At 41.0% G+C, this 17493-nt stretch overlaps 1 protein-coding gene and 1 long non-coding RNA gene across 2 annotated transcripts in view; one reads left to right on the forward strand and one right to left on the reverse strand.

The window, feature by feature from the left end:
• Positions 1-17493, reverse strand: part of MYO3B (myosin IIIB) — a 275064-nt gene that overhangs the window by 179541 nt on the left and 78030 nt on the right. Inside the window, exon 17 of the mRNA XM_069575180.1 lies at positions 5989-6068. Coding sequence (XP_069431281.1) covers positions 5989-6068 — 80 coding nt within the window. The remainder of the gene's footprint in view (positions 1-5988; positions 6069-17493) is intronic.
• Positions 838-4632, forward strand: LOC138433897 (uncharacterized). The gene is made up of 4 exons (XR_011254502.1): positions 838-994; positions 1894-1982; positions 3044-3147; positions 4265-4632. It is a non-coding gene; the product is annotated as an uncharacterized lncRNA (long non-coding RNA).

The raw sequence follows: 17493 nt of genomic DNA on the forward strand, positions 1-17493 counted from the left end.
GTTGTGTTCAACTCTTTTTGACCCTATGGACTGGCTCCTCTGTCCATGGGATTTTCCAGGCCATGGAACCCATGGAGTGGGTTCCATGCCTTCCCTCCAGGGGCTATTCCTGAGGGATAGAACCTGCATCTCCAGCGGCTCCTACATTGCAGGCAGATTCTTTTCTGCTGAGTCACCAGGGAAGCCCACCATGAACTCTACAGAACTGCAAAAAACTCAAAGCCAAAAGAGATGCAAAGGTTATTGTCTAAATTAAGAGCTTGTTTTTCTGAACTGATTTCGTTAAAGCTAAGTGTTAGTTGTTCAGTCATGTCAACTCTTTTGGACTCCATGGACTGTAGCCCACCAGGCTCCTCTGTCCATAGGATTCTCCAGGCAAGAATACTGGAATGGGTTCTCCAGGGGATCTTATCTACCTAGGTTTAGCAACTAAGAATCCTGCATTGCAGGCTGATTCTTTACCATCTGAGCTGCCCAGGAAGCCCCCAGTTAATGGTTTTAATTAAAAAAATAAAGTTTCTTAGAAATGATCCAGAAAGTAGATTCTATTGAAGCCATCATCTAGCAAATTGTTCTTTCCAAAGGCGGGGATTTCACAACAACAACAAAGAAGTCTTTTCTGTAGATTCTTATAAATTTTTACCTCAGATAGGAAGAAAAGAGGTTGGGAGAGCTTCCAAGCCTCAGGGGGTTTGTGCTATAGGGCCCAGGGCTTGGAATTGGACACACTTGGTTCAAATTCTGGCTCCTGTGCTTAATAGCTATGTGGACTTTGACTTATTATTTAACTTTCCAAAGTCTGTGTTATTTAAAAACCACTGCCTTGCACATGCATGCACACAGAAAAGGTCAGTCAGTTCCCCTTCCTTTATTACCATGTTTGATTTGGTTTTAGTTTAGTAATCCATGGGGTTGCAAAGAGTCGGACATGACTTAGCAACTGAACAACAATAATCAACATTAAGGATGCTGGGTTTTTATTTCATGGAATAAGGTGAGTGCTGAGCGACTTCACTTTCACTTTTCACTCTCATGCACTGGGGAAGGAAATGGCAACCCACTCCAGCGTTCTTGCCTGGAGAATCCCAGGGACAGGGGAGCCTGGTGGGCTGCCGTCTATGGAGTCGCACAGAGTTGGACACAACTGAAGTAACTTAGCAGCAAGGTGAGTACTAGCTCTCATGCAACACAGCAAGGAAATCTTTTTATTTACTGGCAGAGAAAATACTTCCAATGAAACCAGTTTCAAAATGATCAGTATAACCAATATTCTAGATAAAAACATCATCTGTCTAACCCAGTATACCCTTCTTCTACACGACCAATTGATAACCATATAAGCCAACTGGAGCTAATCAAGCTTGCTTTGTCCAGAAAGCCCACATGACAAATGTCCTGCCCGATTCCTTGTGAGTGGTGCTAGTTAGCCTTCAAAGTAGTCATGAATAAGCTTTACAGTTTGTGGTACAGACTCCAGGCCCATAGGAAATGAGCAAGCATCCGTATACATATGGACTACACACATGGAATTTTAGATGGTTACCAAAACATGAGTAATAAAACATTTATTGTTTCCAATGTGAAATCACTATACTAAACACTTTGCCTACATTATGTCAATGAATTCTCAAAAGGACAATATGAGGTAAACATCATTGTTACTACTATTCTACATATAAGGAAGTTAACGCTCAAAGATTTTAGGTAAATTTCCCAGAGTCTTGTAGCCAGTAACTGGCCATGCCTAAGTCTGAACCCAGTTCTGATTCCAAAACCTACTCCTTAAACATAATATAATGCCTTTATGTGTGATTTGTTATGTTATAAAAATCAGTTTGAAAGCACAGTATTATTAAAAAGATTTGCCTCATCTGTCAACTAAATTTACTCTAGGATGAAGACATAACTTCCAAAAAGCTTTGAAAACCATCTACATCTCAGTAATAAATGAAAAACTGGAGGAATTTTTTCCTTTGGTCTCAGTAAGTACCTACTATTTGCATCTCCAAACCTCTGAAGTGTTTATATTTAGCCTATTGACAAAGCCTTTGGTCAAAAATTTTTATTGCTATCAAGTGATGCATCCATCTTCTTAAGGAAAAAGCCCCTACGGCATCACTCCCTTCAAAAGTCTCCATGGCACTGAATGAGGAAGCAAGGCTGGTGCTGACACCAGCCCAGTGTGGGGGTGCTAATGTGGTGGAGGCTAGCTTCCTGCAGGGCCACCTCTTCTACTTTTTCTTGGATAAGGCAGAGAGGAATTGGTGGAGCTTTGTATTGCTGTTATTACCCTCATATTTTCTGATGCCTTAATTAGAATTTTCAACTCATCTTCTCTCCAAGGGAAAATAAATCTCTAGTCATTTTCATCTCACATATATATATATATATATATATATATATATAGTAGTGATGTAAATACATGCCACACACTAGAGGGCACACTTTTCACATAGGCAGTGTAGGGAAGGAGATAACAATGTGTGGATAGGGAGTGTGGAAGGCAGAGGAATAGGTCCTAGCAGAATCCAGAGGTCAAAACATCAAACTGAGCAAAGGAGGGGAATATGGGCTGATATTGAATAGTACGCAGGAGACTCTCATGGTTTTCTTGGGTCATGATCCTTTTTAGGAGGAGTCTCAGTCCATCAGTTCAGTTGCTCAGTCATGTCCGACTCTTTGCGACCCCATTGACTGCAGCAAGCCAGGCCTCCCTGTCCATCACCAACTCCTGGAGTTTACTCAAACTCATGTCCATTGAGTCAGTGATGGCATCCAACCATCTCATCCTCTGTCATCCCCTTCTCCTCTCACCTTCCATCTTTCCCAGCATCAGGGTCTTTTACAATGAGTCAGTTCTTCACATCAGGTGGCCAAAGTATTGGAGAAGGAGTCTTTGGAAGCCAATAACTCCAAAAAAACCCACACATATGGTTGATCCTCATTATTTGTAGATCTATATTGGTGAATCTGCCTACTTGTAGAAATGTATTTTTAATCTCCAAATCAATCAATGCTCACATGCTTTCATGGTCCCTTACAGACATGCAGAGAGGTGGAAACTGATACCCGGGTGTGCATGCTCCCAGCTGAGGTTGAACAAAGTGACACTCTCTCTGCCTTCCTGTTCCAGCTCTCACACCATAAGCAAGTATCTTTTTTCAAGGTGTACTTAAGTGCCAGAATTTTTCCTTTTTTTGTGCTTTTGACTGGTGATTACACTGTTCAAAATAGCACCTAATCACAGTACTGAAGTCCTGTCGAGAGTTCCTAAGTGTAAGAAGGCTATGATGTGCCTGTTGGAACATATTTGTGTGTTAGTTTAGCTTCACTCAGGCATGAGTCACAGTGCTGGTGGCCTTGAGTTCAATGACACAAATACTGTATTTGAAATAATGTTTATACAAAGAAATACGGCATATCGTTAATTATTTGTAAGAAGTATCTACAGTGGACCCTTCAGCCACAGAGGTTTGAACTACACAGATCACTTAGGTCCAGATTTTTTTCAATAGTAAATATAGTACTACTACACAATCCATGGTTTACTGAATCTGCATCTGTAGGACTGTGGATACAGAGAGCCCACTGTAAAGTTATTAGTGGGTTTTTGACTATATGGAGGGTTGGTGTCCCTAACCTCCATGTTCTTCAAGGGTCAACTGTATTAAATACAATGTTTTTAAAGAGAAACACATACAATACAGGTTATATATTAATCAGTTGACAACAGTATTGTGACCAGAGGCTTGCAGGAGCCTAACCATGTATTTCTTCTAGGAGCAATGCTTCAAGATTTGCTGATTCAGCATTCACAGAAGCCTCATAGAACATAACTTTTGTGAATAACGAGAATCAAGTGCATTGAACACAAACAACATTTACATATAATATCTAGAGACTCTCAGAACCACCGAAACCCCTCTGTAAACCTGACCTAGGGTCCCACATAACTCATGTTAAACAGCCCTAATATCCTGCCACAAGCACACATGGTTGATAAGTAGAATATTCTATAGGATTGTGCTAACAATGTGGATGTAAGAATTACTGTTAACAAAGATGATCTGAATCCTTACTATGTGCAGGTCTTTTATTCTCAGAGGAAGTGAGTATAGATATGTATGTCTCTATCAATTTGGGGGTAATATTCATGTATTATATGTGGTTGTATTGATTATTCTTTAATCATTTAATATTCAGTATAAACAAAGGGTAAGAAAATTCAGAGACATGACCTGTTTATTATCCCCTCACCTTTCAGATCATTATTTCTTGCTGCTAGTGAAGAATCTAAGCTACTCCATTTTGTAAGGTTCCGGGAAAAGAGCCTTTGGAAATCCCCTGACCTCACCCCACCACCTCTGAACCAATCAGAACCCTTGGCCAGCCAGGGGAAATTCGAGTCAAGCCTGGGAAAGGAGAACCAATCAGAACTCAACACCTAACCCTTCACCAGAAGGTGACCAATCAGACCCGGAGACTCCCGTTGTTTGAATTTTTCGCGGGATAATACCCTATATAAGCAATGTAACCCAGAGCTCAGGGCTCCTCCCTATAGCTGCTGCGTCGGTATAGGTGGGAGCCCCAGCTCGAGCTTGGTAATAAAAACTCTCTTGCTTTTGCATCGGATATCGGCTCCCTGGTGGTCATTGGGAGATTTCGCGACTTGGGCATAACACTAGCATACACAATGAATATTAAGGAGCCATTCCTTGAGATTTGGGCTAAACATTAGCAGGAAGAATGGAAGAGTTACAAATATTTTACAGCAGGATATTTAGCAACTTGTCTAACACCCTCTTTGCATGGATAAGTGCATCACTCATTTTTCAGAGAGCAAAGCAGAGTAATAGAAGGGGGTTTGGTTTCTTTCCTCCCTGCTGGCTCCTTTTATTATCCTCCTCTGTACGTTGGTGATAACTTCCAGAAAAAGTGGCATGTGTGCACTTCTTCCTGTGGATGTGGATGTGCATGTGAGCTAAGTTGCTTTAGTTGTGTTCAACTCTGCAACGCCATGGATGGAAGCCCGCCAGGCTCCTCTATCCATGGGATTCTCCAGGCAAGAAGACTGGAGTGGGTTGCCATGCCCTCCTCCAGGGGATCTTCCTAATCCAGGGATTGAACCTGCTTTTCTTACATCTCCTGCACTGGGAGGTGGGTTCTCTTCCACTAGCATCACCTGGGAAGCCCTTATATCTTCCCAGATGGACTTTTTTCCAAGTGTCATTGTTCTATAAACTTAAGCAGTATTTCTGAGAATCAGGTAAAGGGGTCTGCATATGCCACGTGGCATGAGGATTATTTTGAACTGAAGACATATAAGTAACAAGAGTTGCAAGAAGAAGCTTTTCTGAACTCCCCTTATCTGCCTAAAAGCAAAGCCTCCAAAAATAATTCAACTGTCATAAATCCCCTTCCTGGGAGCTTTGCAATCAGAGAAGATTGATTCCCATCACCAGAGATGAGAAGTCAGCACTGGGATAAGAAATTGCCTAAATAGATACTGTCATATATAACTGTTATACTTCTCATTTATTTTCCTAAAGGACCATTTATTTTTCCCAAAAGTCACTGATTGTCCCAGAAGTGTCCTTCTTCCTCTCTTCATCTCCTATTAAGATGGCATAGAAACCCCAAAATCTAACTGGCCCTTAGAGTCACTTTTTGGTGAACTTCTGTATGTATATGATTAAAATATGGGGTTTTTTTGTCTTGCTAATCTGTCAGTTCAAGTTGAATTCAGTCATCAAACACTGAACTTAAGAGGGTAGAGGAAAAAATTTTTCCCCTGACACAGGATTGTAAAGGATTCCATGATGATGCTTCAAATCTCTTAACCCCAAATTCCTAAATGCCTCAGTCTCTATTCTAGACTTCCCAGGTAGTGGGTCAGATAAAGGAAACAAATACTGCCCACCTAGGATGATCCCTAGGGTGGGAACGTCTTGTGGTCCACAGTATTTTGGGTACAAACCTACTACTCACCTTGAGTCTCCCAGAACTGAAATGTGGAGGCAAAGATCTTGAGGCTGCTGTTACCCTGGCTCTTGTCTGGGCCAAGTTACCTGTGCAAAGAAGACAAAAAATTAAGGCAAAGGAAAAGTTAAAGAATAGTATGATAAGTAATTTTTCCCTTTGAGTCCCTGTATTTTTCAGAATGTTCTAAATGATGTGCCCTGAACATGAAACATCTGGAAAAATTTTGAAACTCAATGATATAAATTATAAGTAAAATATAATATTTATAAGCTATCATTTGTAATATAAATTAAATTTATATTAGTTTAAAAAGCAAATAAGAAAGCACAAAGTCTCACATTCACTTAACAAACTAGTGCTAAGTCACTCAGTCGTGTCTGATTCTTTTCGACCCATGGACTGTAGACTGCCTGGTTCCTCTGTCCATGGGATTCTCCAGGTAGGAATATAGGAGTGGGTTGCCACGGCCTCCTCCAGGGGATCTTCCCAACCCAGGGATCAAACTAGAGATTGAAGGGAATTACTATAACATAAGAGAACCATATATGAAAATCCTATAACTCATGTACTCAACAGTGAAAAACTGGAAGCTTTTCCTCTAAGATTAGGAACAAGACAAGAATGTCTGCTCTCACCACTTCTATTCAACACAATACTGGCAGCCCTAGCTAGGTCAGTTAGGCAAGAAATGGAAATTAAAGGCATCCAAATTGCAAAGTAAGAAGTACAATTATCTCCATTCACAGATGACATCATCTTACATATGTGAAGGTGAAAGTGAAAGTGAAGGCACTCAGTCGTGTCCGACTCTTTGTGACCCCGTGGGCTGTAGCCTACAAAGCTCCTCTGTCTATGGGATTCTCCAGGCAAGAATACTGGAGTAGGTTGCCATTTCCTTCTCCAGGGGATCTTCCTGACCCAGGGATCGAACCCGGGTTTCCCGCATTGGAGGCAGATGCTTTAACCTCTGAGCCACCAGTCATATACACGCACTAGCAAGTGATTTCAAAGTTGTAGGATATACAATCAACATATAAAAAAATCAGTGGCATTTATATACACTAGCAATGAAAATCTGAAAAGGGAGTTAAGAAAACAGTTCCATTTACAATAGCATCAATAAGAATAAAAATAATTACGAGTAAACTTAACCAAGGAGGTGAAAATTTATACACTGAAAACTATACAACACTCCTGAAAGAAACCAACAAAGGCACAAATAAATGGAAAGCTATTCCATTGTGAGGGAGAAAAAAATATACTTTTTCCTCTACCTGTTAGGGGAAGCACACTGATTGAAACCGTCCACCCTGGCCAGGCACCATAGTAACCATTTGCATGAGTTGTTTTATCACAGGAGGTCCTGGTAAGGAACAGGGAGCTAATAAGCCTCTACCAACCAGAAAAGTTTGAGAAAGGTCAAAAGGAGACACCGCCTGTTCGCCCACCTCCCAGAATCCTTCTCTCTGCCATCCATCTTGGCTGAACAAGGCGTGCACCACCAGGAAGAACTCTGAGTCAAAATGATTGGCTAAGGACAACCCGGAAACTAATCCCATCACCAAAAAACCCGAGACTGCAAGCCATGTGGCAGAGCTCTTCTCCTGGCTTCCCTTACCCTACTGCTCTCCACCCGGGTGCCCTTTCTCAATAAAATCTCTTGCTTTGTCAGCAGATGTGTCTCCTCAGAAAATTCCTTTCTAAGTATTAGACAAGAGCCCAGTTTCGGGCCCTGGAAGGGGTCCCTTTTCCTACAACATACCCACCTTAGGTTCATTGGCTGGGGCCCTGCAAATTAGACTGACAGAGGATAGAGCAGCAAGAGGAAAATAATCAGAAGTTTACTAATGCACGCATTGCAAATATATATAGGATTATTCAGTGACGAGTAATTCAAAGGGGTGGTCAGAACTTGGACTTATAACACAAGAACAATAAACTGATAAAGAAGTGAAAGACAAAGGAGAAGAACTTTGAGTTCCAGGGGTGGGAAATCACGGTAAGGGTAGATGCATAAGGAAGGGCTTCCCTGGTGACTCAGTGGTAAAGAACCCACCTGCCAATGCAGGAGATGTGGGTTCTATCTTTGGGTCAAGACGATACTCTGGAGAAGGAAATGGCAACCCACTCCATTCTTGCCTGGAAAATCCCATGGATTTTCCACGGACTGTGGTGGGCTACAGTCCACCACCACAACAAATATATAAACAACAACAAATATATAGGGAAGCTATTATAAGATAAGGGCTAATTTATTATACAGATTCCTCTAGTGCTGTCTCTGAGTTGATAGGGTCTAGAGTTGTCTCTGGTGATTAACTTCTGCCTTTTTTGGTAGAGAGGAGAGGGGGCACATTTTTACAAATTTATGCCCTGCTTTTGGGCAAATGCAGGGAAGGCAGAGAACTTTTCTTATATCTGCTCCTTTTCAATTGCTTTCAGCTTAAAATGATCCTTATGCCAAACTGGCATATTTTGGGGTGGCATATTCTGTTACCCTGCATTGTGTTCATGAATAGAAGGCTTGAGTGAGTGAAGTCGCTCAGTCATTTCTGACTCTTTGCAATCCCGTGGACTGTAACCTACCAGGCTCCTCCGTCCATGGGATTCTCCAGGCAAGAATACCGGAGTGGGTTGCCATTTCTTTCTCCAGGGATCTTCCCGACCCAGGGATTGAACCCAGCTCTCCTGCCTTGCAGGCAAATGCTTTAACCTCTGAGCCACAAGGAAAGCCCTTAGAAGGCTTAATATTGTTAAAATGTCCACACCACCCAAAGAGATCTACAAATTCAGTGCAATCCCCATCAAAATCTCAATGATAGTTTTGGACAAATAGAAAAAATCCTAAAATTCATATGGAACCCCAAAGGACTCCAAAACAATCTTCAGAAGGAAAAGAAAAAACTGAAGGCCTTATATGTCCTAATTTCAAAATACATTACAAAGCTATAGTAGTTGAAATAATCTGGCAAAACAATACTGACATGAAGATAAACATATAGACCAGTGGAACAGAACAGATAGCCCAGAAATAGACCTATGCACATATAGTCAAATAATCTTTGATATGGGTGTTAAGATGACACAATGGGGAAAGGATTACCTCTTCAGCAAATGGTGCTGTGAATACTGGGCATTTACATGCAAAAGAATGAAACGGAAACCCTGTATTATACCATACTCGAAGATCAACTCATAATAAAGACTTAAATGTAAGACCAGAAACTGCATAAGCATAAGGGGAAAGCTTCATAACATTGGTCTTGACAATTATTTCTCAGGTAAGACACCAAAAGCACCGGCAACAAAAGCAAAAATAGAAAATTGGCCCTGTACATCAACAGGGGGAAAAAGATGGGAGAAAACCATCTATCTCATAAGAGGTTAGTTTCCAAAATATATAAAGAACTCCTACAACTCAACTCTCTGCGACCCCATGGACTATATAGTCCATGGAATTCTCTAGGCCAGAATACTGGAGTGGGCAGCCTTTCCCTTCGCCAGGGGATCTTCCCAACCCAGGGATCGAACCCAGGTGTCCCACATTGCAGGCAGATTCTTTACCAGCTGAGCCGCAAGGGAAGCCCTACAACTCAGCAGCAAAAAATAAAATAAGCTGATTTTAAAAATGGGCAAAGAACTTGAATATACATGCCTGCAAAGATGACATACAAATGGCCTGAAGGTATATGAAAAGATTCTTAGTATCACTAACAGGGTAATGTAAATCAAAGCCACAATGAGATAACACCTCATACTTGTTTGAGTGGAGATTATAAATGAAGAGGAATAAAATATCTCCCTTTGGCATACTGATTATTTTAAGTTGTTATTTTTGAGAAACATAGACACACATGAGGCTCTGAAAACTGAGCCGAAATTACCCTTTTGTAAGAAACCTTTACAAGAGGAAATGAATCTCCATATGTAAAGGTGTCTGCCTCTCTCTACCAGAAAGAGGATGACTACATAATTTTCAGGGCTGTAATGGGCACTAGATGAAATAATTCATGAAAAGCATTATCAGCCCAGCTCTGGTACAAGGAAAGTGCTCACTTCGTGTTACGAGCACTGATGATGATGATTTGCTATGAACAGTTCACACGGTCTCAGTAGAGGGCAAGAGAACAGGGACTTTCACTAATTTGCTACTGTGAACCCTGGTTTGTAAAAAAAAAAATTAATGAAAGATGAGAAAAAATGATACGGCAACTCCACTTTGAACGTCCATCTCTTGGCCTCTCTGATTTCTACTGCTTTTTGCCTTTGAAGGGTCTGAGTGTCCTGCTGGAACTCTCTTCTCCCTTCCTCTCCACCTACCTTTCATCTCCTCTCTCATCCTTAGCCCCCCAAACTAAGAGATCTGTTTTACCTAAAATGTCATTTGATTCTGTAGCAAAATAAAAAGTTGTCAGTGGAAGGAAAAGCTGCAATTTGTGCATTTGCAAGACACTAAAGATTTCAAAGTTTTTAGCAAGTCTAGCACAAAGATGTCCAAATGTTTTCTCTGGCGATATCTTCAGAGGCTAAACTGTGATTAATAGCCCAGAAAGAATCCTTTGAAGCAGGATTGGTGACATCAAAGTCGTAATCCAGGGGTGGCAGGAGCTTTATAATGAGTGGGAAGCATTTTAACACATTTCAAAGGATTTACAGCATGAATAAACAATAGACCTCAGCAGATGTGCCACACACACCTTTCAGAAACAGAACCTATAAGAAGTTTCCATTTTAATTTAAATGTAAATACAGTGTTCACACTTCTTTCAAATGTTAAGCATCCTCAGTGCTTCACCCCCGAGACAGTCTCTTTGGCTAAGGATGCCTCTCTGCTCCCGAGCACCCTCCTGTGACTCACTGACATATTGGAGAGGGAAAAAACGGAAGTCAGAGGCATTGGATGGAATTTATATCCTATGTGGGAACTGGGTTAGGAAAGAATCTAAAATGGAGCTTGCAATGATCCAAGATAATTTCTCTGCTTCCAACTTAAAGGGAAAGAGACAAGTGGTCTGAAGACAGGGCTAAAACTTTTAAAAGATAGCAATTTCCTGCCTGCTTCAGAGGATTTTCAGCTCTTGGAAAGCAACCAGCACCCAGGATTTCAGTTGCCTCTTAAGAGTTGCCCAAGATGATGGATTGCTGTTTTAAATAATCAGGCTTGAAATTTGACTTCCCTCTGCTGCCCCCTCTGGGTTTAAAGGATTGGTTGCAGGGTTCTGGTGGTGACTGCTGGTGGGCATTTGTTTAGGAAACTTTCCTGTTTTAATTTTCCATAACACAAGAAGTAGGCTAATAAGCTAATAAATGATTGCAAAGAAATGCTGAAAAGTAAAAGGCTGGTGTCAAATGCTGCCCAAAAGGAGTTGCAAAGAAAACATCAGCTCTTTTTTCTGCCGGATTAAGTTATGTGAGTATACCTGAGAACTACTATGTTGTACCCCACAGTCAGCGTGGGTGAAAGTGAAAATCGCTCAGTCGTGTCCAGCCCTTTGCGACCTCATGGACTGTAAGCCTGCCAGGTTTCTCTGTCCATGGAATTCTCCAGGTAAGAATACTGGAGTGGGTAGCTGTTTCCTTCTCCAGAGGATCTTCCTAACCCAGGGACTGAACTCAGGTCTACCGCATTGCAGGCGGATTCTTTACTGTCAAGCCACCAGGGAAGCCCAGTTTGGATACTGAAAACCAAAATCATACCTTTCTGTCTAAATGAGAATGACCTTGTGCTATTCCTGTCCCCACTAACATGAATTTCTTTTCCAGGAGTCTCCTGTCCAGACAAATGGTTTGATTGTTCATTACAAGAATTTCCCCAAAGACCCAGGACCCATCAACTCTTTATGAAAAATGTCCATTGTTTAAACTCCATGGTTCTGTGAATCCCTTGTTTCAAATTCACACGTTGCTGTTTCCACCAATCATGGGCTGGTTATATTGTATGTGATCCTTGTTATTGCTGTTCAATCCCCTAGTCGTGTCCGACTGTGACTCCATGGACTGCAGCACACTAAGCCTCCCTGTCCCTCACCATCTCCCAAAGTTTGCCTAAGTTCACGTTCATTGCATCAGTGATGCCATCCAGCCCTTTGATCCTCTGACACCCTCTTCTTCTGCCCTCAATCTGTCCCAGCATCAGGGACTTTTCCAATGAGTCAGCTGTTCACATCAGATGACCAAAATACTGGAGCTTCAGCATCAGTCTTTCCAGTGACTATTCAGGGTTGATTTCCCTTAAGATTGATTAGTTTGATCTCCTCACTGTCTAAGAGACTTTCAGGAGTCTTCTCCAGCACCACAGTTTGAAGGCATCAATTCTTTGGTGCTCTGTCTTCTTTATGGTCTGGCTCTCACAACCGTACATGACTACATGGAAAGACCATAGCCTTGACTGTATGGACCTTTGTCAGTGGAGTAACGTCTCTGCTTTTCAACATACTGTCTAGGTTTATCATAGCTTTCCTGCCTAGAAGCAATCGCCTTCTGATTTCATGGCTGCAGTCACCATCTGCAGTGATTTTAGAGCCCAAGAAGAAATTTGTCACTACTTTCACTTTTTCCCCTTCTATTTGCCATGAAGTAATGGGGCTGGATGCCATGATCTTAGTTTTTTTAATATTACTTTTAAGCTAGCTCTTTCACTCTCCTCCTTCACCCCTCATCAAGAAGCTCTTTTGTTCCTCTTCACTTGCTTGTGTGATCCTTATGTAGTTCTAATTAAGCCCTCTTACTTAGAAAGACTCATCTTGAATCAAACTTGACCTCTCAACAAATTCTGACCCAGCCTTTCCTTCTCCAAGACACTGCCAAAGCTTTGAGTGATGGTGGTCTCCCTTCCTGCGGGGAGCAACGAACTCTACTTTGTCTAATTATAACAGGCAGGGTGAGTAATGTTTAGGGGGTCAGCTTGGGACAGACTTACGCAGGGGTGATACTTGGAGTAAATGAAATGTTCTCATTTTAGTTAATAGCACTGTAACCAATAAAAATGCAAGGGGTTAAATTCAGTAGTTATAGAAAACATACTAGAGTATTTGGTATGTTTTTTTTGAAAAAAAAAAAAAAACCACTTAGATAATGATCTATCCTATAAGTCTATATAACATGAACTTGTTTTCGATTTGATACACTGAGATAACTTAAAATAGTGACAAGAAAATGACACAGTTGTAGGAGGTGGAGAGAGAAAGGGTGATGTTAGGTTCTATTCTGCAGATTTCTCTCTCTCCTGGCATTTATCTATGGCTTTGAGTGTTAATATCAATAAATGGACAAGGGGGAGGTGGAAGAGTTCCCAGTCTACTTAATCTCTCAAGAAAAGAACACAGATAATTTATGTGTACATGGAAGCGGCTATAGTTCTATGGAGGGAAGAAATAAAGAGATCAGCCTGTACTCTAAGCTGTTCTAATGAAGAAAGATACACACATATAGCAAATGTTCTTTTCTGAACACACAGCCTAGACTTCATCATGTATGTGGGAAATTTAATGCCCAAAGGGAACCTTTCCCCATTTCTGCATTCACTGGCATTTGTCTGGAAATTTAAGGAATTTCTGCACAATGAACACCTTTACACTATCTGCTTGAAGGAAGCCAAACCAAGGTTTTCACTGATTTTTTTTTTTCCGTTTAAAATGAGAACTACAGCTTTAAAGATTTGTGGCCCAGAGATTCTAAAATTATATCGCTGAGGAAAAACTAATAACTCCTTCCCTCTTTAAGTTTGAAAACTCATAAACAGGATGTCATCTCAGCAAACAACTGCATCAAATCATCAGAACGTGTCAAGGAGGCAACCAGACTTCCCTTCAACTCAGTCTATAGTGGAGCTGAGGCTCCCTGCTTCCTGCATTTTACTGCCACATGGGTGGAAACTGCCAGTTCAGCCTATCTTAATAAAGATAGAGCTAGTTAAGAAAAGCCCTGGGTATTGTCTGCCTTCCCCACATGTTTCACTTGGAGTTTGCTTGGAAATACCATGACTGCCAAGTGACATGACATGTGTTCACAAAAGTGCTGGAACCTAGACGGTTGATACCTATCCATGAAGACTTAACCCACTGAGAAAAACATGACATTCACAGACGCATACCTGCCAGAACCCACGTATGTAAGGATCATTTATTTCAGTCTCAGAGCAACATCCATATGCAGCAGAGTGGTTTTTAGTACAATAAAGCCTAGTCTTGGACAGAACTGTAATTTAGCCAAAGGATATATTCAAAGTCCCATACACAGCTTTTCACATCCCTATTCCCACTTCTGAAGGTCAATATGGCTTTAATGCTGTGTCTCTTCCCTATCCCAACAACCAGTTTTCCCTATTTCCTTGCCCCCACCCTGGAAATCTCCCCAGCAGACCCTCTCTATACTCCCACTGAAGCTCCCTTGTCTATGTTCTAAACCTTCATGTTACTGTTCTTCCCTGACAACTAATCCAGGTCCACTTTATTCATGGATGGATAAATGTTTTACTTCACATAGGTGAGATGTTTGCATACAAAGGGGAGCAGAATTTGTCATCCCAAAATATACCTCTCTAGCATAAGTATTATTTCAGGCTAATTATTTTATAGAAATAGTCATCATAGGAGAGACTCTGAAAACTGAGTAGAAATGACCCTTTTGTAAAGAACTTTGTAGGGAGAAAATATGGAAAAGGAAGACTTTATTAAGACATCATAAGTTACTGGTGAGATCATGGACAAAAACTTAGCTAATTTTGCTCTTCCAGTGGCCTTATTTAGCTACTTATCCAACCATGTGGCCAAAGGTGGTTTGGATACAAGCCACTCTGGGATTTACATTTGTTAGTTACTACAGGGGGCAGAGTCTTGAGTAAAATCTCTTGTGGGTCATGTTGTTGCAATACAGAGAACCCACATTTCAGAGTCTAAGACTAAATGACAAGGCAAGAGAGAATAAACTGATTACTAAGTAATAAATAAAAAATATTTTACATAATATAAAATAGGGATATATTTTTATATAATATTCTATTTTATATAATATAAAATAAGATAAAAAATCCCTCCCTAGAAGCTCTGCTCAGCATAACTTATCTATTGATGGTGGGTCAGTTCTAAATTTCTCCATGCAAAGCATAACATTATGTTTTCAATTTAGTCTGAGAAAGCCACACAGTTTTTCAGAAAACAAGAAGCTGGTAACTTCACATTTTGCAGGATGATGACTGAGTGCTTGAAATTATAAGTGCTTATTTAGTTCTCCCCCTTTAGCCTGGAAGCAATGAAAAGAATGCTAGACTCATAACTGAGAAACCTGAATTCTTATCCCAAGCCTACCTCTGACTTTAGATCATTTCTAGTCTCTATGACTCAACAGTACGACACCTCAGATGAGAAGTTTGAGTAGATGAGCACCCTCGTGTGTGCTGCAGCATTTTGCCATGGCACTCGTGGAACAAATCCTCTGTGCTATGCAGCTGAATCTAGATTGATGTCTGCTAATGTGGTATAAGAGGGGTAGACTCTTGAGAGATGGGACTACAAGGGATAGTGTAATGTTTAACTGGTACCAAAAAAAGATTGCATGACATCCGTGGCCAGGACATGTGAAAACTTTACCTACGCTGTAAATCAGAGATCTGGTCAGGGCAGTAAACAATACTGATCAAAAGCAACATCAGGGGAAAAATTCACAAATGATACATCTGATAATGGACTATTATCCAAAATATACAAAGAACTCTTGAAATTCTACAATGAGAGAACAAACAACCTGATTTTAAAATGGGCCGGATACTTTAACAGAAACCTCACTAAAGAAGATACACAGATGGCAAATAAGCATATGAAAAGATGCTCCACATTATATATCATCAGAGAAATACAAATTAAAATGAGATACCATTATACACCTACTGCTGCTGCTGCTGCTAAGTCACTTCAGTTGTGTCCGACTCTGTACAACCCCAAAGATGGCAGCCCACCAGGCTCCCCCGTCCCTGGGATTCTCCAGGCAAGAACACTGGAGTGGGCTGCCATTTCCTTCTCCAATGCATGAAAATGAAAAGTGAAAGGGAAGTCGCTCAGTCATGTCTGACTCTTAGCAACCCCATGGACTGCAGCCTACCAGTCTCCTCCATCCATGGGACTCTCCAGGCAAGAGTACTGGAGTGGGGTGCCACTGCCTTCTCTGATACACCTACTAAAATAGCCAAAATCCAGAACACTGACATCATTAAGTGCTGCCAAGGATGTAGAGCAACAGAGACTCTCATTCACTGCTTATGGGAATACAGAATGGGCAGCTACTTTGGAAGACAGTTTGGTGGCTTCTTACAAAAATAAATATACTCTTACATATGATCAGCAATTATGTTCCTTGGTATTTACCCAAAGAAGTTGAAAACATGTCCACACAGGAACTTATTGCCAAAAATTGGAAGTAACTAGGACGTCAGTTCAGTTCAGTTGCTCAGTCGTGTCCAACTCTTTGTGACCCCACGAATCGCAGCATGCCAGGCCTCCCTGTCCATCACCAACTCCCGGAGTTCACTCAGACTCCCGTCCATTGAGTCAGTGATGCCATCCAGCCATCTCAGCCTCTGTCGTCCCCCTCTCCTCCTGCCCCCAATCCCTCCCAGCATCAGAGTCTTTTCCAATGAGTCAACTCTTCACAGGAGGTGGCCAAAGTACTGGAGTTTCAGCTTTAGCATCATTCCTTCCAAAGAACACCCAGGACCAATCTCCTTTAGGATGGACTGGTTGGATCTCCTTGCAGTCCAAGGGACTCTCAAGAGTCTTCTCCAACACCACAGTTCAAAAGCATCAATTCTTCGGGGCTCAGCTTTCTTCATAATCCAACTCTCACATCCATACATGACCACTGGAAAAACTATAGCCTTAACTAGATGGACCTTTGTTGGCAAAGTAATGTCTCTGCTTTTTAATATGCTATCTAAATTGGTCATAACTTTCCTTCCAAGGAGTAAGCAGTAGGTGACTGGAAAAACAAATTGAGTTATATCTAAGACAATGGATTATTTAGTTCTTAAAAAAGAGCCATGAAATCATGAAAAGACATGGAAGAACTTTAAATCTATATTACTAAGTGAAAAAAGTCATCTGAAAAGGCTAGATATTATATTATTCCAAATGCAAAATGTATTATTCCAAATAGGAGAGGCAAAACTAAGCAGACAATAAAAAGATCATGGGTTCAGGGAAGAAATTAATATAGTAAGTGAACTGGAGTAAAAAAGGTTAAGTAGTGTTGGGTTTCCATTCAGGTCTGAAAGTCTATCAATGGTTGTGAAATAAATTGTAAGAGATTGCTGAGTTAGGGAAAATAAGAAAGAACAAAACAAAGGATAAAACTAAAATCTACATGATGCATTATTTCCTAGCAATTTGGCAAGCAATAGAAGAGGGGAGGATGGTGATGATGGTGCATGTGTCTGTGTTCAGTAGACTCTTTGTGACCCCATGGGCTGTAGCCTGCCAGGCTTCTCTGTCCATCAGATTTCCCAGGCTAGAACACTGGAGT

Source organism: Ovis canadensis, chromosome 2 (assembly GCF_042477335.2).
Source record: "Ovis canadensis isolate MfBH-ARS-UI-01 breed Bighorn chromosome 2, ARS-UI_OviCan_v2, whole genome shotgun sequence".
Lineage (NCBI taxonomy): Eukaryota > Metazoa > Chordata > Mammalia > Artiodactyla > Bovidae > Ovis > Ovis canadensis.